Here is a 22,666-nt window from a genome sequence, read left to right on the forward strand (position 1 = left end):
TGCTATACACTTTATACACCAGGTGGCGCTGTACTATGTATTCAAATAGAACTCTTTACTGAATTGTTCTTTTAACCCCTTCCCTCTTTGGCCGCTTTTGACCTTCCTGACAGAGCCTCATTTTTCAAATCTGACGTGTCACTTTATGTGGTAATAACTCCGGAATGCTTTTACCTATCCAAGCGATTCTGAGATTGTTTTCTCGTGACACATTGGACTTTGTTACTGGCAAAATTTGCCCGATACATTCAGTATTTAATTGTGAAAAACACCAAAATTTAGCGAAAAATTAGCATTTTTCTCAATTTAAATGTATCTGCTTGTAAGGCAGGCAGTTATACCACACAAAAATGTTGCTAACTAACATCCCCATATGTCTACTTTAGATTGGCATCGTTTTTTGATCATCATTTTATTTTTCTAGGGCGTTACAAGGTACAAGGCTTAGAACTTTAGCAGCAATTTCTCACATTTTCAAGAAAATTTCAAAATGCTATTTTTACAGGGGCCAGTTCAGTTGTGAAGTGGCTTTGAGGTCCTTAGATATTAGAAACCCCCAATAAGTCACCCCATTTTAAAAACTGCACCACTCAAAGTATTCAAAACAGCATTTAGAAAGTTTCTTAACCCTTTAGACATTGCGCAGAAATTAAGGCAAAGTAGAGGTGAAATTTACAAAGTTCATTATTTTTTTTCCAGAAATTCATTTTGAATCCATTTTTTTTGTACCACAGAATGTTTTACCCAAAAAATGCAACTCAATATTTATTGCCCAGGTTCTGCAGTTTTAGGAAATATCCCACATGTGGCTCTAGCGTGCTACTGGACTGAAGCACCGGCCTCAGAAGCAAAGGAGCACCTGGTGGATTTTGGGCCTCCTTTCTATTAGAAGATTTTAGGCACCATGTCAGCTTTGAACAGGTCTAGTGGAACTAAAACAGTGGAAACCTCCCAAAAGTGACCCCATTTGGGAAACTACACCCGTCGGGGAATTTATCTAGGGGTGTACAAGCATTTTGACCTGCCAGTTTTTTTGCAAAAATGTTTGGAACTAGGCCATGAAAATGAAAATCTACATTTTTTCAAATAAAATGTAGGTTTAGCTAATTTTTTTTCATTTCCAAAAGAGCTAAAGTAGTAAAAGCAACACAACATTTGTAGAGCAATTTCTCCCGAGTAAAACAATACCCCACATGTGGTAATAAACGGCTGTTTAGACACACGGCAGGGCTTAGAATGGAAAGTGCGCCATTTGGCTCTTGGAGCTCAAATTTAGCAGGAATGGTTTGCGGAGGCCATGTCACATTTGCAAAGCCCCTGAGGTGACAAAACAGTGGAAACCCCCAACAAGTGACCCCATTTTGGAAACTACACCCCATGAGGAAATTATCTAGGGGTACAGTGAGCAGTTTGACCCCACAGGTGTTTTACAGAACTTATTGTAAGTAGGCCGTAAAAATTAAAATCTAATTTTTTCAAAGAAAATGTAGGTTTAGATATTTTTTTTTTCATTTCCACAAGAACTGAAGGAGAAAAAGCACCGCAACATTTGTAAAGCAACTTCTCCCGAGTAAAACAATACCCCACATGTTGTCACAAACATCTGTTTGGACACACGGTAGGGCTCAGAATGGAAGGAGCACCATTTGGATTTTGGATTGGTTTCTGGGTGTCATGTCATATTTGCTGAGCCCCTGTAGTACTAGTACAGTGGAAACACCCCAAAAGTGACTCCATTTGGGAAACAGCACCCCCTGAGGAATCATCTAGGGGTATAGTGAAAATTTTGATCCCAAAGGTTTTTTGCTGAATTAATTAGAATTAAGCCATGAAAATGAAAAATAATTTTTTTTTCCAACTAGATGTAGTTTTAGATACACATTTTTCATTTTTACAAGGAATAGAGAAGAAAAAGCACCCCAACATTTGTAAAGTAATTTCTCCCGAGAACGGTAACACCCCATATGTGGTTATAAGCAGCTGTTTACGTATATGGGAGCATTCAGAAGAAAAGGAGCGGTATTTATCTTTTGGAGCGTAGATTTTGCTGGAAAGGTTTTGCGGACGCCATGTTGCATTTGCAAAACCCCTGATGTACCAAACAAAAGTGACCCCGTTTTAGAAACTACACCCCTAAAGGCATTTATCAAGGGATGTAGTGACAATTTAGACTCCACAGGTGTTTTTCAGAAATGAATACGCAGTGGATTGTGCAAAGTGAAAATTGCAATTTCTCCACTGATCTGCCCATTCACCGCACAAGTTGTGCCCCTAGAGAATCTTACCCCATAAATTAAGTGGGTTCTCCCGGGTATGGTAATGCCTTACTTGTGGGCATAAATTGCTGTTTGGGCACACTGTAGGGCTAAGAAGGGAAAGACCGCCATTTTGAGCATGGATTTTGCTTGGTAATAGTTCTGTTTGGGGTTTTGCTGGTATTTCCGTTTGTGGTGGCATATGTAATCTGTGCGGAGTACATCAGGGCATAATAAGAGGGTATAATAATGGGGTAAATAATACAATTATCCATAGATGTGTGTTACGCTGTGAAGCGATCCGTTATGCACAGGCTGGTGTCACACTGATAAACGGTTTTCTTTCTTATCCCCCCTTCTGTAACGCTCTGCACCTTTTGTGGACTTTTTCTCCTTCGTAGTTTGGGAAATTTTGCTGGGAAAGTGTTGCGCTGGTATAATACGGGCACCCTCGCTTCCAGCGGATGTGCTATGTCCCTTCCCTTTCCTAGTTCCTAAATACTAGGGCCCTGAAACTGAAGGAATGTTCGCCTCCGGCCTGCGCATTGAGATGTTTTTTCATCACCGCATTACTAGTGCCGTAACTTTTTTATTTTTCAGTTGATTGAGCGGTGTGCGGGCTTGTTTTTTGCGAGACGGGCTGTAGATTTTATTGGTACCATTTTAGAACACATACGACTTTTTGATCACTTTGTATTTCATTTTTTGGTAAAGGAAATTACCAAAAACAAGCAATTCTGGAATAGTTTTTTATTGGTTTTTTTATCGGCATCCACAGTGCGCCCTAAATTACATGTTAGCTTTATTCTGCGGGTCGATACGATTACGGCGATACCAAATTTATATAGGTTTTTTTATGTATTGCAGCTTTTGCACAATAAAATCACTTTTTTTTTATAAAATCATTTGTTTTCTGTGTCGCCATTCTAAGACCCATAACTTTTTTATTTTTGCGTGCACAAAGCGGTGTCAGGGATTATTTTTTGCGGGACGGATTGCCGTTTTTATTGGTACTATTTTGGAGTAAATGTGACTTTTTGATCACTTTTTATAGCATTTTTTGGAAGGAGATGTGACCTAAAAACAAAGATTCTGGCGTTGTTTTTCATGTTGTTTTTTTTTTACAGCGTTCACCGTGCGGGATAAATTACATAATAGTTTTGTAGTTTGGGTCGTTACGGACGCGGCGATGCCAATTATGTATAGTTTTTTTTTTATTTTTATGATTTTTCCCATAATAAAAGACTTACTATGGGAAAAAAGTCAGTTTAGCTTTATTTTTATTTGAAATGTGAGTGTTTTTATTGTTTTACCACATTTTTATTTACTTTTTTTTACTTGTCCCACTAGGGGACATGAGGGCCTGATGCCCCGATCGCTACTCTAATACACTGCACTACATACGTAGTGCAGTGTATTAGCGCTGTCAGTTATTCACTGACAGCAAGCCTATGAGGACGCCATTTTCTGGCGTCCGATTGCCACAGCAACCCAGCGATTGCATCACTCGGTTGCCGATCGGGTGAAAACCTCTATTGAGCGCAGCATCTGAGGGGTTAATCTGCCGGAACGGAGAATAGCTCCGGTCCTGGCAGTTACAAGAGGGTGCCAGCTGTATAATACAGCTGTCACCTCGCGGTGATGGTGCCGGCTCTGCTTCTGAGCCCGCACCACTGCGCCGTACATATACGGCGCTTTGCGGGAAGCACCTCCCGACAGCGCCGTATATATACAGCGGATGTCGGGAAGGGGTTAATAGCATGTTAATTGTTTATTATCTATACAATGAATATAATATATTGGTGGTATAACCCTTTTAATTTAATCTTTTGCAGAATTCAACAACAGTCGTGGACACAGCATAGAAAGAACAAATTATCTAGATGACCTTTTACATGCCAAATCTAGAAGGTAAGCCATATAGAGAAGGCCTGTAATACTCACTATAAGAAACCTTAACTGGTATTTAATGTATACATTTAATGTCAGTGGCTGTGGCAGTGTCAGTGGCTGTGACCGCGGCATGATCAAAGGGACTTCCCCTCTTTGATCACATCACCCGGATTCCTGTGATGCAATCCAAAACCAGGGAATCCCTCTGCAGTCAGCCCTGGGGACCTACGTGTGTAACGTGAACGGGATAAAAAAAAGAAACAAGAAAAACAATGTCGAGAATCGCTTTTTCCTATATTCACACCATAAAAATTTTTTTTAATTTACCCCAACTGTGGGGGAAAAAAATACTATTTCTCTCGCATAAAACAAGGCCTCATACAGTCGCGTCGGTGAAAAAATAAAAAAGTTATGGCTGCTGAAAGGCAGAGGGGCAAAAACAGAAAAATTTAGCTGGTCATTAAGGTCTTTTTCAGGCCCGGTCAATAAGGGGTTAATTGTAGTTTAGTGCATATGATACATAGCAATTTACTTCTAAACTATGTTTGGCAAGAGGCTAAAGGTTTCTTTAGACAACCAAAATCACGGTCTTCCTTCTTATATTCAACATGCTTACCAAGTCACTGCAGATGCAAATTAGAATAGAAATGTATTGCTCTATGGTAAGAAATTACTACATTTGGCCAGTAAAAGCATGCACATGCCACTAACTACATACATAGATCATAAGAACAACTCACAGCGAGACATTAAAAAATCATTCAGCAATCCGACTGCTCCATGTACCCCAATGCATTCCTCCATATCCAGAGTGCTCACAACAGCAGACCTACTGGGCGCCGGGGCCTTCACCAACCATAGATTTCCTCCCATGTTTTCCCAAGCAAGATTATCCCTTTTAGGGTCTATAGCCAGTCCTCCTGAGCCCCAGGATTTCATGGCGGCCGTATCTTCTATTCTCGGTCAGACTGCAGCTGCTGAGGGTCAGAACAACAAGCAGCAGAAGCCCACAACTCCACATCCTCTCCTGAGGTGACACGCGTCCAGGAGGAGCAGCCTCCGAGCCGACCTCAATGCCACATAACAGAGCTCACAGGCATTGCCGATACCTTGCAGTACAGGAGAACCCACGCAGCACCAACGCGTGCCAGAATTACTATTTCATACGTTTTCTAAATACTTGGTCAAAATGGAGCTACAGTTTTAGTATCTCCGATAGGCTTGTATAAAGCATCCAACCTTTGGCTGGAATAATGAAGCATTTGGCTATCATGTCATGCTGGGTGTTGTAGTTTAAAAGCAGCATGCTCTATCTTGCCGCGGAAGCCTTTGACCACCCATTGAAATCACATGAAGGCAGAGAAAGCGTTTTTTTGCCCCCGGCGCTCAATGGCCTCGGGCGAAAATCACGGCCAGGAAACTGAACAGGGCTTTACAATAGCTAGAGTTTCAAATGTTGCTGACCCTGCCCTACCCTATGGATAGATGTTATAAATGTAAATGAGATAGCTGTACAGATACATTTGATGTGTGATCGATTCATGGCTGTGACAACCTCTCGTGATTGCTTGTCATCACAACTATGACATCCACTACCTAAGTAAACTAAGGGAAACTAAAAACAAAATGGGATGTTTTGTAAAATACATTTTGATGTCTTTGTAAGGCGGCAGTGGTTGGGAGGTGCAGTGCAGGTATAGTAGGCTTTATGGGAAAATAAAGTGGACTTCTATTGTGATACGGTCACTCTTTGACTCCCTGACACTAGTGCATTTGTATTTAGCTTTTCCATAAATCATTTTTTTCTTCTTTATAAAGTAGTGCTGAATTAAATAAACCTCAAGTCAAGAATCAGCAACATGTCCCAGGAAAGAATTATAATTCACGACCACCTCCACGTCCAGCGGTGCAACCCGGGAGTCATGGGTAATTTCTCGAGCACTGAATTTAGTAACTTGTGTATAATTTTTAGAGAAAAACATTCATTGTTAATTCCTTAGATCATAAAACACCCATATTTACCTGGCATCCATCAATCCGTCATTTATCGATCAGAGAAAGTTGTGGAAACGCGTTTTGATTACTCTGACACTAGTGCATTTGTATTTAGCTTTTCAATAAATAAAGCATTTTTTTTCTTCTGTATAAAGTAGTGCTGGATTTAATAAACCTCAAGTCAAGAATCCGCAACACGTCCCAGGAAAGAATTCTAATTCACGACCACCTCCACGTCCGGTGGTGCAACCTGGGAGTCAAGGGTAATTTCTCGAGCACTCAATTTAGTAACTTGTGTATAATTTCTAGAAAAAAAACATAAATTTTTAATTCCTTAGATCATAAAACGCTCACATTTATATTTACCTGCCATCCATCAATCCGTGATTTATTGATCAGACAGCAAGATGTGGAAACTCGTTTTGATTACTCCCTGACACTAGTGCATTTGTATTTAGTTTTTCCATAAATAAAGCATTTTTTTTCTTCTTTATATAGTAGTGCTGGATTTAATAAACCTCAAGTCAAGAATCAGCAACACCTCCCAGGAAAGAATTCTAATTCACAACCACCTCCACCCGGGAGTCAAGGGTAATTTCTCTCTCACTCAATTTAGTAACTTGTGTATAATTTCTAGAAAAAAAACATTAATTTTTAATACCTTAGATCATAAAACACCCATATTAACCTGATATCCATCAATCCGTAATTTATCGATCAGACAAAGTTGTGGAAACGCGTTTTGATTACTCCCTGACACTAGTGTATTTTTATTTAGCTTTTCCATAAATAAAGCATTGTTTTTCTTCTGTATAAAGTAGTGCTGGATTTAATAAACCTCAAGTCAAGAATCAGCAACATGTCCCAGGAAAGAATTCTAATTCACGACCACCTCCACCCGGTAGACATGGGTAATTTCTCGAGCACTCAATTTAGTAACTTGTGTATAATTTCTAGAAAAAAACATTCATTGTTAATTCCTTAGATCATAAAACGCTCACATTTATATTTACCTGATATCCATAAATCCGTGATTTATCGATCAAAGTTGTGGAAACGCGTTTTGATTACTCCCTGACACTAGTGTATTTGTATTTAGCTTTTCCATAAATAAAGCATTGTTTTTCTTCTGTATAAAGTAGTGCTGGATTTAATAAACCTCAAGTCAAGAATCAGCTCAATTTAGTAACTTTTAGTAAATTTAAAAAACAATTAATTTTTAATTCCTTAGATCATAAAACACTCATATTTACCTGGCATCCATCAATCCGGGATCTATCTATCAAGTTGCGGAAACGCGTTTGATTATGTTAACGAATGCGTTTGCACAGCTATAATGGTGGCGTGAATAGTGTTTCCAAAGATTAGTTCTGATTCGTGTTACCACCAGATGCAGTGCCGTCTGATAAGGATACACCTAAGAATATAATTTATTTATTTATTTATTTTTTTTAAAGCTTGAGCATTCAGTCTTGTACGCTCTAGGTGCTACTGGATACTTGCACTTCACGATAGAACAGGTACCCAAAGTGCAGTTTGGATCCACAGTATAATAGAAAAACTTCTCAACTTTTGTGATTCATTGCCGGATTTGGTCAAAAAGGCCTTAAAACTTTAACTGAGTGAATGAGAACGAATAGCGCTTTTTGCAGCAGAGCAGGAACTGACTTGTTGGAAAAGTTTCATCTGGTTAATGTCACTGCCCTATCCTACATAAACGTTACCGAAGTGTCGGGGGTGTTTAATAGACATCGCGTCCTGGCTGGAGGTGATGTCTATGTATTCTCAAGACACTTCAGTAACGTTAATGTGGGTGTATATGACAGCACACGCTGTGCTGAGTACAAATGGAATGAATGGAGAGAAGTGTATGATGCTGATTGGTCAGCGCCATACACTTGTCTTTACAATGCCCACTTGGTCTAAAGTAAAAACACCCAGTTGGGCGTTAAAGTCATTAGCATAAAGCTAAAATAGGTCATAACTTGGTGAAAATAGATTGTTTTACTAAATAAAAACCACTGCTGTAATCTACAGGGTGGGCCATTTATATGGATGCACCTAAATAAAATGGGAATGGTTGATATTAACTTCCTGTTTGTGGCACATTAGTATATGGGAGGGGGGGAAACTTTTCAAGCTGGGTGTTGACCATGTCGGCCATTTTGTATCCAACTTTAGTTTTTTCAATGGGAAGAGGGTCATGTGACACATCAAACTTATCGAGAATTTCACAAGAAAAACAATGGTGTGCTTGGTTTTAACGTTACTTTATTCTTTCATGAGTTATTTACAAGTTTCTGACGCCTTATAAAATGTGTTCAAAGTGCTGCCCATTGTGTTGGATTGTCAATGCAACCCTCTTCTCCCACTCTTCACACACTGATAGCAACACCGCAGAAGAAATGCTAGCATAGGCTTCCAGTATCCGTAGTTTCAGTTGCTGCACATCTCGTATCTTCACAGCATAGACAATTGCCTTCACATGACCCCAAAGATAAAAGTCTAAGGGGGTCAGATCGGGAGACCTAGGGGGCCATTCAACTGGCCCACGACGACCAATCCACTTTCCAGGAAACTGTTCATCTAGGAATGCTCGGACCTGATACCCATAATGTGGTGGTGCACCATCTTGCTGGAAAAACTCAGGGAACATAGTTACATAGTTACATAGTACGGCTGAAAAAAGACACATGTCCATCAAGTTCAACCAAGGGAAGGGAAAAGGGAAGGAAAAATTTCTACACATAGGAGCTAATATTTTTTTGTTCTAGGAAATTATCTAACCCTTTTTTAAAGACATCTACTGTCCCTGCTGTGACGGCTCCTGCGGTAGGCTATTCCATAAATTCACAGTTCTCACTGTAAAGAAGCCTTGTCGCCTCTGCAGCTTGAACCTTTTTTTCTCCAGACGGAGGGAGTGCCCCCTTGTTTTTTGAGGGGGTTTTACAAGGAACAGGATTTGACCATATTTTTTGTATGTGCCATTAATATATTTATATAAGTTAATTATGTCCCCCCTTAGTCGTCTTTTTTCAAGGCTAAATAGGTTTAATTCTTTCAATCTTTCCTTATAACTTAAATTCTCCATGCCCCTTATTAGCTTTGTTGCTCTTCTTTGTATTTTTTCCAACTCCAGGGCATCCTTTCTATGAACTGGAGCCCAGAACTGGACTGCATATTCTAGATGAGGCCTCACTAATGCTTTGTAAAGTGGCATTATTACATCCCTGTCCCGCGAGTCCATGCCTCTTTTAATACACGACAATATCCTGCTGGCCTTTGAAGCAGCTGATTGACACTGCATGCTGTTATTGAGTTTATGATTTACAAGTACACCCAGATCCTTCTCAACAAGTGAATCCGCCAGTGTAGCGCCCCCTAGGACATATGATGCATGCAGGTTGTTGGTACCAAGATGCATAACTTTACATTTATCTACATTAAACTTCATTTGCCAAGTGGACGCCCAAACACTTAGTTTGTTTAAATCTGCCTGTAATTCATGAACATCTTCCATAGTCTGAACTATATTACATAGCTTGGTGTCATCTGCAAAAATAGAAATAGTGCTATTAATCCCTTCCTCTATATCATTAATAAATAAGTTGAATAATAGTGGTCCCAGCACTGAACCCTGGGGTACACCACTTATAACCGGTGACCATTCAGAGAAGGAATCATTGACCACAACTCTCTGGATACGGTCCTTGAGCCAATTCTCAATCCAATTACAAACTATATTTTCTAAACCTATAGTCCTTAATTTACCCATTAGGCGTCTATGGGGGACAGTGTCAAATGCCTTTGCAAAGTCCAAAAACACTAAATCCACAGCGGCCCCTCTGTCTAGACTTCTGCTCACCTCTTCATAAAAACAGATTAGGTTAGTTTGACAACTTCTGTCCTTAGTAAAACCATGCTGGCTGTCACTTATAATGCTATTTATTGTCACATAATCCTGTATATAGTCCCTCAATAGCCCCTCAAACATTTTCCCCACGATGGATGTTAAGCTTACTGGTCTATAATTACCCGGGGAAGACCTAGAGCCCTTTTTGAAAATAGGCACCACATTTGCCCTGCGCCAGTCCCTTGGCACTATACCAGTCACTAGAGATTCTCTGAATATTATGAAAAGGGGGACAGAAATAACTGAACTAAGCTCTTTAAGAATTCTAGGGTGTAACCCATCTGGTCCCGGAGCCTTGTGCACATTTATTTTATTTAATTTAGCTTGGACCATCTCTACATTCATCCAATTCAGTATATCAGCCGATATATTAACAGCACTGGCACCGGCTACATCAGCTGCTCTTTCTTCAGTTGTATATACAGAGCTAAAGAACCCATTTAGTAACTCTGCCTTCTCTTGATCCCCTGTGATCAACTCCCCATTACCACTATCTAGGGGTCCTACATGTTCAGACCTTGGCTTTTTTGCATTTATATGCTTGAAGAATTTTTTAGGGTTTGTTTTACTATCCTTGGCCACCTGCCTTTCATTTTGTATTTTTGCTAATTTTATTACATTTTTACAGATTTTATTAAGCTCTTTATATTTTACAAAGGCTACAGCTGTACCCTCAGATTTGTATTTTTTAAATGCCCTTTTTTTGTCATGTATTGCCCCTTTCACAGAAGGTGTAAGCCATGTGGGGTTTAATTTGAGTCGTTTATACTTATTACCTGTAGGAATAAATTTTGCACTATAATAACTCAAAGTAGATTTGAAAATCTCCCATTTATCATTTGTTCCATTATTTGACATTAGTTCTTCCCAGTCTATATCCTGAATTGCAGCCCTCATCCTGGGGAAATTGGCTTTCTTAAAATTAAATGTTTTTGCCCTCCCAGCCTGCGTTTGTTTTTTACAGTATAGGTAAAATGTAACTATATTGTGATCACTGTTACCGAGGTTTTCACGAACATTGACATTCCCAACAAGATCTGCATTATTAGAAATGACCAGATCCAACAGAGCTTCACCTCTAGTCGGGTCTTCCACAAACTGGCCCATAAAATTTTCCTGCAACAGGTTGAGGAAATGTCTCCCCTTTGCAGTTGAAGCCGAACCATGACACCAATTAATATCCCGGAAATTAAAATCTCCCATTATCACTACAGTACCCGCCTGTGCAGCCCGCTCCATCTGTTTATATATCTGACCTTCCATCTCCTCAGTTATATTGGGGGGTCTATAGATTACACCAAAAGTAATTTTTTCAGTGTTTACCTCCCTTTCTAGTTCCACCCACAAGGTTTCAACCTCCTCACAGTCTTCACCCACTATTGTCTCTTTCACACTCGCCTTCATATCGCTTCTCACATACAGACATACACCACCACCTTTCCTATTTGTCCTGTCTTTACGAAAAAGTGTAAAACCCTGTAGATTTACAGCCCAGTCATGTGAAGAGTCCAGCCATGTTTCAGCAACACCAACTATATCTATATTTTCTTCCAGTATCAAGGCCTCCAGCTCCCCCATTTTGCTTGCTAGACTTCTGGCATTTGTGAACATACACTTTAACTTGCCTGTCAGTTTTTCACTTTTATTATCAGAAATGTGATTTGACATTAATCGGTCCTTTTTATTTACACTGATGTTTTGTAACGAAAGGATCTCCTTATCTTGTTGTCTAGTCCTCTCCCCACATTCTGTTTCTCCCCCCACCAATATAGTCTGACCCCTCTCTAACCTGGCTACCCCTTTTTTTTCTACATTGACCTCCCTCCTCAGCCCTAGTTTAAATACTCCGCCACCCCAGCTAGAATTCTCTCCCCCAGCACAGCGGACCCCCTTCCATTTAGGTGCAAATCATCTGCAGAATACAGTTTGTACCCCAATGAAAAGTCAGCCCAGTGCTCTAGGAACCCAAATCCTTCTCCTCTACACCAAGACTTCAGCCATGCATTTAACTCCCTGAGCTCCCGCTGTCTTTCCTGTGATGCGCATGGCACAGGCAGTATTCCTGAGAATACAACCTTGGAGGTCCTTCCCTTCAGCTTGTAGCCTAATTCTTTAAAATTATTCTTAAGGCTCCTCCACCTACCATTTATTCTGTCGTTGGTACCGACATGGACCACGACAGCTGGATCATCACCAGCCCCTCCCAGCAATTTGTCCACCCGTTCCACCACATGCCGAACCCTGGCACCAGGGAGACAGCAAACCATTCGGTTGAGGCGGTCTTGGCGACAAATTATTCTATCCGTCTTCCTGATTATAGAATCCCCTACAACTATCAATTGTCTTGGCTTACCTGCATTACCATCCCGCCGACTACTAGCTGGGCTGTTCTCCCGGCTGTTAGGGAGATCAGTATCCACTAGGGCTGCCTTTTCTGAGACTGACACCCTCGCATCATCACCCAACCTGGCAATTTTGCTTGGAATGCCAGAAACCGGATCGGCCTTCCTTGTCTTTGACCCCTTTCTACTGCCCCTAACTACATTAACCCAGCTACTTGCCTGATCCTGCTCACCCATGTCTTCACCCCCCAGTTCTAACCCACTAACTGCATGCTCTGTGAGCAGCAAGCTCCGCTCAAAATTGTCTATCCTCCTCAATGTTGCATTTTGCTCCTCCAGATCTCTAATACGAGCTTCCAGGTGAACAACATGCTCACATCTGCCACAGAGATATTCACCCTGGAACTCCGGCTCCAGTCGTGTATACATATGACAAACTGTGCACTGAAGAAAACCTCCAATCTTGCTATCCATTATCCAAGTTACACCAAAACAGCGAACAATTGTCAAAGAAAAAGAAGAGTACTTACTGGGGCTTCAACTCCTCTTTTCAACTCCAGTTTTAGAACTCCACTTAGTTCACAAGCCACTTAAACCACCAAGCTCAGAAAGAGAGAGAAACGTGCCAGCTTCAGTGCATAAAGAGGGAAACACATCATCATGTAGCAATTTCAGATATCCAATTTTTGTGTTCCAACAGTCTTGGAGGGATCTATCCAATGTGGGTTAGTGTCAGACCAATAGCGGTGGTTTTGTTTGTTAACTTCACCATTCAGATAAAAGTTTGCCTCATCACTTTACAAAATGTTCTGTGTAAACTGAGCGTCCTGTTCCAATTTTTGTTTTGCCCATTCTGCAAATTCAGTGCGCCGATCTGGGTCATCCTCGTTGAGATGCTGCAGCAGCTGGAGTTTGTAAGGGTGCCATTTGTGAGTAGCTAATATCCGCCGAAGGGATGTCCGACTGATGCCACTCTCCAGTGACATGCGGCGAGTGCTACGCTGTGGGCTCCTGCTGAATGAAGCTAGGACAGCCACGGATGTTTCTTCATTAGTGACAGTTTTCATGCGTCCACATTTGGGCAAATCCAACACTGAACCAGTTTCACGAAACTTGGCAAGCAGTTTGCAACCTGTAGCATGGGAGATGGGTGGTCTCGTAGGGTGTCTTGCATTCAATGACCCGGGTACTGCGTTCACCAGACATCGCAATTTCTATCCGCTCCTCACGTGTTAACCTCTGCGACATGTCAATGGCTGTAAACAAAGAGAAGCTTGTAAATAACTCATGAAAGAATAAAGTAACGTTAAAACCAAGCACACCATTGTTTTTCTTGTGAAATTCTCGATAAGTTTGTGTCACATGACCCTCTTCCCATTGAAAAAACTAAAGTTGAATACAAAATGGCCGCCATGGTCAACACCCAGCTTGAAAAGTTTCCCCCCTCCCATATACTAATGTGCCACAAACAGGAAGTTAATATCACCAACCATTCCCATTTTATTTAGGTGCATCCATATAAATGGCCCACCCTGCACATTACAGCGCCGATCTCATTATGTAAGAAAGAGGGCGCTTATAAGGTCCCATGCACACGAATGTGCTTTTGCGGCCGCAATTCCCACGAAAATCCATGCGTGAATTGCGGCCCCATTTCTATGGGCCCATGCACACGACTGTGGTTTCCACGGTCCGTGCATGGCCCAGGAGCCTGGATCGCAGAAAAAACGGACATGTCTTATTACGGCCGTGTTCTGCGATCCAGGCTCATAGAAATTAATGCACGCGGCTATGTGTACGGCCTGCAGCCGTCCGACCCGAAAATCACGACCGTGCACATGGCTATGGTCGTGTGCATGAGGCCTAAAAACTTTTCTACGCCAGTTTTCGGTTTGAAAACAACTCAAAATTTGCAAAAATGTTAATTTTTTTTGGCTGTTTATGCCGCTCTTATCAATTTTCCACCGCAGCCCCACGCACTAACACTCATTTACGCCAGTAGCGAATGGACAGCAGAAGATGCGACAAATTTATTAAGTGGCGTAAAATTTGTCACATCTTACTCTAGCCTGTTCCCTTTTAAGACTGGTGTATGAAACGCCATTCTGAATAAATTCCACCCACTTAGTTCTTCATTCAATATGATTCATTCTGCGACTGATATTGGTCTATGGAGATCGCATGACTGTTTGATTTTTTTTTTTTTTAACCGCTTGTAAGGAAAGCATATTGATAGGGATGTCAGTATATTTTTGAGCCACGTAATGTATGTATTGTGTTTATATATATTTATTTGTGGGCAATTCTGTTGTTGGTCCGCATATATGGTGTATAAAGCTCTCACCAGACTTCCCTCTAAGCGTCTCTGCTCCCCAAGTGTTCATGTTTATTCCGTAAGGAAGAGATGGATCAGTCGCTTCCAAACTCTGACTGCAGCATATCTCTCCGCCATAATGTGTACGGAGATGGTCAGACATAACCAGTGGTGTTTGAGATAGTCACTTTGTCTATGGCCTTCGTTCCCAACCTGTAGTACATTATCCCCCGGGGGGTACATACCATATCTCTATGGGATACTCACACTCACGGCACATGATCATAGCCTTGGGGGTACTTTGTTATTTGAGTGGGGGTACTTGGCATGAGAACATTGAGAAACCGCTCTAGGGTACGAAAAGTTTTCCATTAGCAAAGTAATTCTATGTTAGTCAGGACACTTATTCAAAGTTCACACACAAATATACTAAAAGGATTTTTCCTTCTGCAGTAACACTCGTGGTACTCCAGGATGTGGGCCGAAAACTCCTGGGACACCATTTGCGCAACCACCTTTGCATCATAAGCAGGGTCAAGGGCTGGGACCACAAGCTAGTTTTCCACATTCTGGTGGGAGAAATCCTAGGTGAGTGCCTCACCTAGCACAACTTCTCTTGTTCTGTTTCCTTCCACATTGGAAAACTGTTGAATTTGAATGGGCACCACACTTGTCTTCATTAGGCCTGAAGTATATAGGAGAGTCATTCCAACTCCCAGTCTCCCCCATGTTTCTTGTTGTTTTTTTTTTTTAGCTTCTTCACCCTCCTGATGTTTTTTTTTGTTTTGTTTTTGTTTTTACTTTCCTATATGTGTTGGTGTGCCCCCTGTTCCTGTAGAGTAGGGTTCCCCTGCAGCTCACTTCCCTTACTGTTACACCCTTGGTGCTTACTCTAATATTTTTCCTTTGTGTTTTTTTTTTGTTTTGTTTTTTCATACCTTGATGTTGAGCAAGGTAAACATAATCATAGGTGTGCATGTTTCGTTTTTTTTGTCCCCTCAAAACTAATTCTGTTGTACCCCTTTGCCTTTGCAGTTTTGCTCCCAAGACTCCTCCACCTGGTTTTCCAAATCCACTTATGCAGGGTCCCAGGCATAGTTTACCGCAAAGTGAAGATGAGCCACCCCACCATTTTAGGTAATGAAACTAATTGTTTTTCTAGTATTCTAGTATAGTTGTTTTCCTATAAGGGCCGGTTCACATCCGCGTTGGCTTTCCGTTCAGGGGTTCCGTCGGGGGAACCCCTCAACAGAAAGCCAACGCGGATGTGAACCGGCCCTTATATAGACGTATCAATGTGTTTAGAACTAGGGTCCAACAATATCGACTCTATTGAAGGTTAAAAAAAACAATGTCCTACAGAATGATTGAAAACTTGTAGTGTTTTTTTTTGTTTTTTGTTTTTTTTTTAAAGTAAATAAAGGGGCATGCAACTTTGTGTTTATACTTTTTAGAGTTACATTTCCCACCATTTTTAAGATCTCTGCTTGCGGTCAGTGGATGGAAACATTCACTGCCGTTTCAGAGGCTGAAAACCGGTGTTGATAAAGTCCAACGGACACAGATGTATGGTTTGTTACATGAGAGCTCATATCCTGAAATTTTACGAGTAATCTGGTTTCTCATTTACTATGCTGTCCCGTTGAAGGCCAGGATCACACACACCGTTTTGAAGTTCTTACGGCGTTTTTTTTTTTTTGTTTTTTTTTAGCCTAACGCAGTGGACACAAAAGAATGGAGATGCATCAGTCTGGCCATAGGGCGGCATAGTATAAGGACAGTTCTGCTTTACTATTATCCCAAAAAAGAGCTTAATAAAGAATACAGTAGTCTCATAATTCTGAGTCCACGGTATTTGAGTGGCTCATTCCCCTCTCCTCCTCTCACGAGGCATTGACGACCGCTGTGTATCTGCATGTATACATGGCAGCCCATCAATCGCTGGCTCTTTTAGCTAAACGTGACAAACCTTTTTTCATGTAGAGCGGAACTGTACCCATACCCACATTTTTTATTAACCCCTTAATGACGCAGCCTAGTTTGGGCCTTAATCACACGACCGTGAAAAATGGACGTGTGACGGCCGTTCTTTTAACGGCAGTCACATGGCCGTTTTCCAAACAGTGATGTTCTATGGGTGTATTCACACGGCCGTTTTTTGAACTGCCTGTGAATAATGGCTGTCAAAAAATAGTACATGTCCTATTTTTGGCAGTTTTTAACGGGCTGACAGCCCCCCATAGAAGTCAATGGGTCCGTTTTTAACTCGTGAGATCACGCTATGAATGACAGCACAGCGAGGTCACGCTGTGCAGCGATTAAGTCCCACACAAACTTTACCGAAGTGTCGGGATTGTGAATAGACATCGCGTCCTGGCTGGAGGTGATGTCTATTCACTCAAGACACTTCAGTAAAGTTAATGTTGGGTGTGTTCCAATGATCCTTGAGAATAATTTTCAAAATAATTTTATTATGAATAATTCACGATATTCCTGTTCATAAGCGATATTTCTTGGACGTTTCGACCTAACCTAGGTCTTTCACAAGACCTAGGTTAGGTCGAAACGTCCAAGAAATATCGCTTATGAACAGGAATATCGTGAATTATTCATAATAAAATTATTTTGAAAATTATTCTCAAGGATCATTGGAGTGCTTCTAGGTTGTTTTTGATCTTTATTGTGGGTTGTCCAGCCCGAACCTATATAGCGCCAATACAACGTTCATTTATTATAGGTGTGCGTCCTTACATATTTGAAAATATTTAATGTTGGGTGTGTGACAGCACAGCGTGATCTCGCAAGATTACTCTGTGCGGAGTATGATTGGAGAGAAGTGTATGACGCTGATTGGTCATCGTCATACGCTTCTCTTCACAATGCCCACTTGGTCAAAAGGTAAACGCCCAATTGGGCATTAAGAAAGTAATTAGCATAAATCTAAAATTGCTCATAACTTGGTCAAAAATGATCGTTTTTCAAAATAAAAAACACCTCTACATTGCCGATCAGGTTATGTAGGAGATAGGGCACTTATATTGTGGTGACGTAGCCTCTTTAAAGTCCACAGGTTTTTTGCAAATTGGTAATTAGGCCGTGAAAATAAAAATACACTTTTTTTTTTTTCCCCCACTAAAAATATTTTTTTCTTTTTCACAAGGGTTAAAAGACAGAAACCCAACATATGTAAAACAATTTCATAAACTGCTGTTTAGACACACAGCAGGGCTCAGAATGGCAGGAGCGCTGTTTGGCATGCAGATTTTGCTTGAGTGCCATGTCCTATTTGCAGAGCCGCTGAGGTACCAGTACAGCAGAAACCCCTGAGAAGTGACTCCTTTTTGGAAACGACACCCCTCAGGGCATTCATTTAGGCGGTAGTGAGCATTTAGACCCCACAGGTGTTACATAGTTTTTATTTCAATTAGGCAGTGAAAATGAAAAATGACATTTGTAACAAAAATATGTAGTTTCAGCTCCCAATTTTTTATTTTTACAAGGGGTAATAGGAGAAAAAAAACACCCCACGATTTGTTACTTCAGAGTATGGCAAACCCCCATTTGTGTCTCAACTGCTATTTGGGCACATGACGGGGCTCAGAAGGGAAGGAGCACTATTTGGCTATTGTTGCTGGATTGGTGTCTGGGCGCCATGTCGCATTTGTAGAGCTCCCATAGGTACCAGGGTATAGTGGAAAGCACCGAGAAGTGACCTCATTTTGGAAACTACACCCCTGACGTATGACAGGGCTTAGGAGTCGAAGAGCACCATGCGCATTTGAGGCCTATTTTGGTGATTTGTTTCACAGCATTTGCCCCCAGTTGCAGGGCTCTGAGGTCAAATAGTAAAACAAACCCCCAACAGATGACCCCCATTTTGGACACTATACCACTTGAAGCATTTATTAACTGGTTCCCGACCACTGGCTCTATTTTTTTGGCCAGGGTCCTTAAAACCCGAGCCATAGACTTTTTACGGCTCGGGTTTTAACTTGCTGCACGTGCGATCGGGCAGCTGAATGTCGGGTCTCCGGCTGTCAGTGACTGCCGGGGACCCTGAGGAGAAGATAGAAGCAGCTTTCACTCCTTCTGTCTTCTCCGATGTCTTTTTACACAGCGCTCAAGGAACGCTGTGTATAGGAATAGAGACAGCCGCAACCAGACCCAGCACAGCCCTATTAGTGACAATCGTCACTATGAGAGGGCTGATTTCCCCTGTAACTGGGGCTGCTGTGCAGCTCCAGTTAAAGTGGAAAAACATGGTGTAAAAGAAAGGAAAAAAAATATATAGATTTCCCCAAAGGTCTTTTTTGACCTTTGGGGGACAGACCATAGTAATAAAAAAAATAATAAAGTAAAGTGCAAAAAAAAATTAAATAATAAATACACATAAAATACCCACCCCAAAAAAAAACGTTCCCCCCCCCCCCCTGCATCGTTTCAGACGAGCGAGGACACATCGGCACCAGAGGCTACAGTTGATTCTGCAGCAGCATCGGCGTTTGCAGGTAAGTAGCTACATCGACTTACCTGCAAACGCCGATGCTGCTGCAGAATGAACTGAAGCCTCTGGTGCCGATGTGTCCGACACGATGCAGGACCTGTGAGTGACGTCACAGATCTGCACTGCCAGAAGCTGGGCGTTCTGAAGAGAAGTGGATGATACTTCTCGTCAGAACGCCCAGCTAGTAAAAGTAGTAAACACGCCCCGATGTACGCACATAATACACGCCCAGTTGTACTTTTACTTTTCAACACGCCCAGTTGGACTTTAGCAAGCCTCATTTACATAAATACAAAAATGGTCATAACTTGGCCAAAAATGCTCGTTTTTAAAAAATAAAAACGTTACTCTTATCTACATTGCAGCGCCTATCTGCTGCAATAGCAGATGGGGGTTACAAAATCTGGTGACAGCCTCTTTAAGGTTGGGTAAGTGTATCAGAAGCATGTCCTGAAATCTGTGCGTATTTTCCGCTGCGTGTAAATGAGGTTTTGTAAAACAGTGTTCAAATGCGCTGTGCTGTACTTTTATTGTGGATTTCCAAACACAATTATTTTGTACCTTTTTAGTAATATGTGATTTATATCATAACGGAGGCAATATAATTACTATTGGGTCTTTACCCATTTTTGCCATAACTACTAATTTTACCTTGATCTCTTATTAAAGGGATTCTCCACATTTAGGTCAAATGCTTATGGGTTATCTAATCCCAGACAAGCCCTTTTTTCTATTGGATCCACCACTCCCAGCAAACGGCTGATTCAAATAAATGGATGTCCATGTAATACATCGGTCACGGCTCCATTCACTTTCTATGGGGCTGTCGGCGGTAGAATTTGTATGGTATGAATTTAAAATAATGAATATGCATTTAATGGAAAAATACACTATTGAGATTTTGAAATAATAGTAATCTGTGTAAAATATAGAATTACATGATGTTTTATTCTCCTGTTTCCAATCACATTTCATACAACTGATTATGGACCAGCGATGGTCACTTGTTGTAAACCCTTCCTTTTTGTCTTGCACTATATTAGTGGTCCTAACAGACACCGGCACCATTCACAAAGACCCTTCCCTCGACACCAAGCTCATGATGCAGTGAATGGCGCACCACCTCAAGACTGTAGACCACGCTCTACCCAACAGAATGACCGCAATCCCGGCAATTCCTTTCCAGCACAACCTTCTCGTCCTTCACAGCGTGTTAACAGCGACCCTTACCAGAAATATCCAAAACCTGGGCTCAAAAAGAAACCTAAGAAACAGTGGCAATAAGAAGTGGTGACATTATTTGTTTCATAGTATGAATTTTTTTAACTTTTTTTTTTTTTTTTTTTTTTCTAAGATCTTTTATGAAACTAGAATAGCCAAGATGTTTTAAATTACTTTGAAGGCCAAACTTAGGAGAAAAGACTTATTTCATTATACAAAAGATTGCTGCCAATCTTTTCTTGCCCATGCCACCTCTCATTACATGCATAGTATAAAGGAAGGGTCATCATTTCGGCGGCTTCGGGTGGCCTCCATTATATATGCCCGGTAGTTTCCATATGCATAGATCAGTGAATTTTAGATGTGCGGTCGCATTACTGCTCTATGTATGTATTCTTGTATGCTTATGTGCACAATGTTTTAAATACAAGTCGCTATCAGATCTTCCCATTCAAAAACTACTTGTCTGGAAGGGGCTGTATACTGGAAAATTGGCTTCTGGCGTAAACCCACTAGGCCCTTGTGTGACTAAAATGGTGTGCACGCTTGTATCATTGCCTTAAAGACACATTTATTTATGTGACTGAACGTTTCTGCCAAGTCTCTCTGCTCCTCCTATGCCGTCAGTCTTGCATTGAGGTAAACACCTACATAATCTGACGGACTGGTTGCTAGGGATGTGGTTCCTGGCAACCATTTTGAAGATGATAGTTGTTAGGAAGTGTATTCTTAGGCTACATTCAAACGAGCGTGGGCAACTTCGGACGTGAAAAACTGCAGTTTTTCTCGTTCGAGGTGCACCCGTGTGTGACGCGTTATCATGGAGTCTATTTAGGGATGCGTGAAACGCAAGAAAATAGGACATGTCCTATTTTTTCAGACCCTTCACATGCTCCGTTAGCACAACAGTCGTGTGGACGGCCCTATTGAAATACATGTGTCCGTGTTAAAACAACGGCCGCCACACGGACGACTTATGTGCTCGTCTGAATGAGCCCTTAGCCACCACTGTGAGACCTCACACTTGGCACCGTGCCCACGGCAGAAAGAGGGAGAGCAGCTTGGCAGCATCAGGTCCATCTCAGTCTGCATTTTGGAGCGTGTTTTCTTGTAACCGACATGCTGAATTCTACCCATAGTCTTATTGGGAATGGCTGCTATTTTTTTTAGTCTGAACCTGCAGTCGTCAGCCATAATATACATTGTGACATTGGAGTCATGACTGTTTTGTGTTTGATGTATAGGTGGTATCAGCATTCTTTAACTTTAGACATAATGGTCATCACTATTGAACTGGATGATGGCAGTCTGTAACAAAAAATGTATATGGAAATAAAGTATAGATCCCGACTGATGTAGATTACTTTTCATGGTCAGTGACTTACTGAGCTGCACGCAAAAAAAATACATGAATACACAAGAACTCACGGGGCTCTATTTATCAACGTCTAGCAAAAAAAACAAAAACATGTTGTCCATAGCAGCCAATCACCATGCAGCTTTCATTTCTACATAGCAGTTAAAAAGAAAAGCTGAGGTACGATTGGTTGGTATAGGCAACAAGGCCGTTTTTTCTGTTTTGATAAATGAGGCCAAATCGGGTAATCTGGTTGCTACGGGCAAAAAGTGGAAAATGGTTTTAGTATTTTAGTATATATGCCCCTCTGTCAATGCGTGTGCCAATGATGAAAAGCACTGGAATGCTGGGTATTTCTTGCCACCCTAAGTATTGTATCAGCTAATAAAATTTTGGCTTCCATTGTTCACAGGCATGGTGTGTACATTTCAGCACCCTTAGGCCCTGTTCACACAGTTTTTTTGCCGCAAAAAACGGGCGAATTTGAGGTGGAGGCGTTTTTTTTTAGGCTGGGTTCACGTTGAGTTTTTTGCAGGCAGAAAATCTGCCTCAAAATTCCGTTTGGAATTTTGAGGCAGATTTTGCTCTGCCTGCGTGCCGATTTTCGTGGCGTTTTTTCACCGCAGGGAATAAACGCTGCCAAATACGCTTTCTCTGCCTCCCATTGATGTCAATGGGAAGTCAGAGGTGTAAACGCCCGAAGATAGGGCATGTCCCTTCTTTTCCGCGTGAGACTGTTTTTCCCCACACGGGGAAAAAAGCCTCCGCCTCCCATTAAAATCAATGGGAGACATTTTCGGCCGTTTTTTGGCGCGTATTACGACGCGGTTTCCGCGTCAAACCTGTCAAAAAACTCTGTGTGAACTCCCCCT

At 41.4% G+C, this 22,666-nt stretch overlaps 1 protein-coding gene across 13 annotated transcripts in view; it reads left to right on the forward strand.

Annotated features, from left to right (window-relative positions):
• The window catches only part of DUSP11 (dual specificity phosphatase 11), a 37,048-nt gene extending 15,261 nt beyond the window's left edge, over window positions 1-21,787 (forward strand). The window contains exons 7-14 of one of the 13 annotated variants that reach the window (XM_075858470.1): window positions 4,091-4,166; window positions 5,970-6,074; window positions 6,299-6,406; window positions 6,642-6,734; window positions 6,962-7,054; window positions 15,166-15,300; window positions 15,748-15,849; window positions 20,260-21,787. In XM_075858470.1, the coding sequence (XP_075714585.1) occupies window positions 4,091-4,166; window positions 5,970-6,074; window positions 6,299-6,406; window positions 6,642-6,734; window positions 6,962-7,054; window positions 15,166-15,300; window positions 15,748-15,849; window positions 20,260-20,500 (953 nt within the window). In that variant the 3' untranslated portion in view covers window positions 20,501-21,787. Of the gene's footprint in view, window positions 1-4,090; window positions 4,167-5,966; window positions 6,075-6,298; window positions 6,407-6,641; window positions 6,735-6,961; window positions 7,055-15,165; window positions 15,301-15,747; window positions 15,850-20,259 lie in introns of all 13 variants that reach the window. The other 12 variants (XM_075858466.1, XM_075858469.1, XM_075858468.1 and 9 more) reach the window with 12 other exon arrangements.
• Window positions 21,788-22,666: the final 879 nt, after the last annotated feature.

Source organism: Rhinoderma darwinii, chromosome 3, assembly GCF_050947455.1.
Source record: "Rhinoderma darwinii isolate aRhiDar2 chromosome 3, aRhiDar2.hap1, whole genome shotgun sequence".
Classification (NCBI taxonomy): Eukaryota; Metazoa; Chordata; class Amphibia; order Anura; family Rhinodermatidae; genus Rhinoderma; species Rhinoderma darwinii.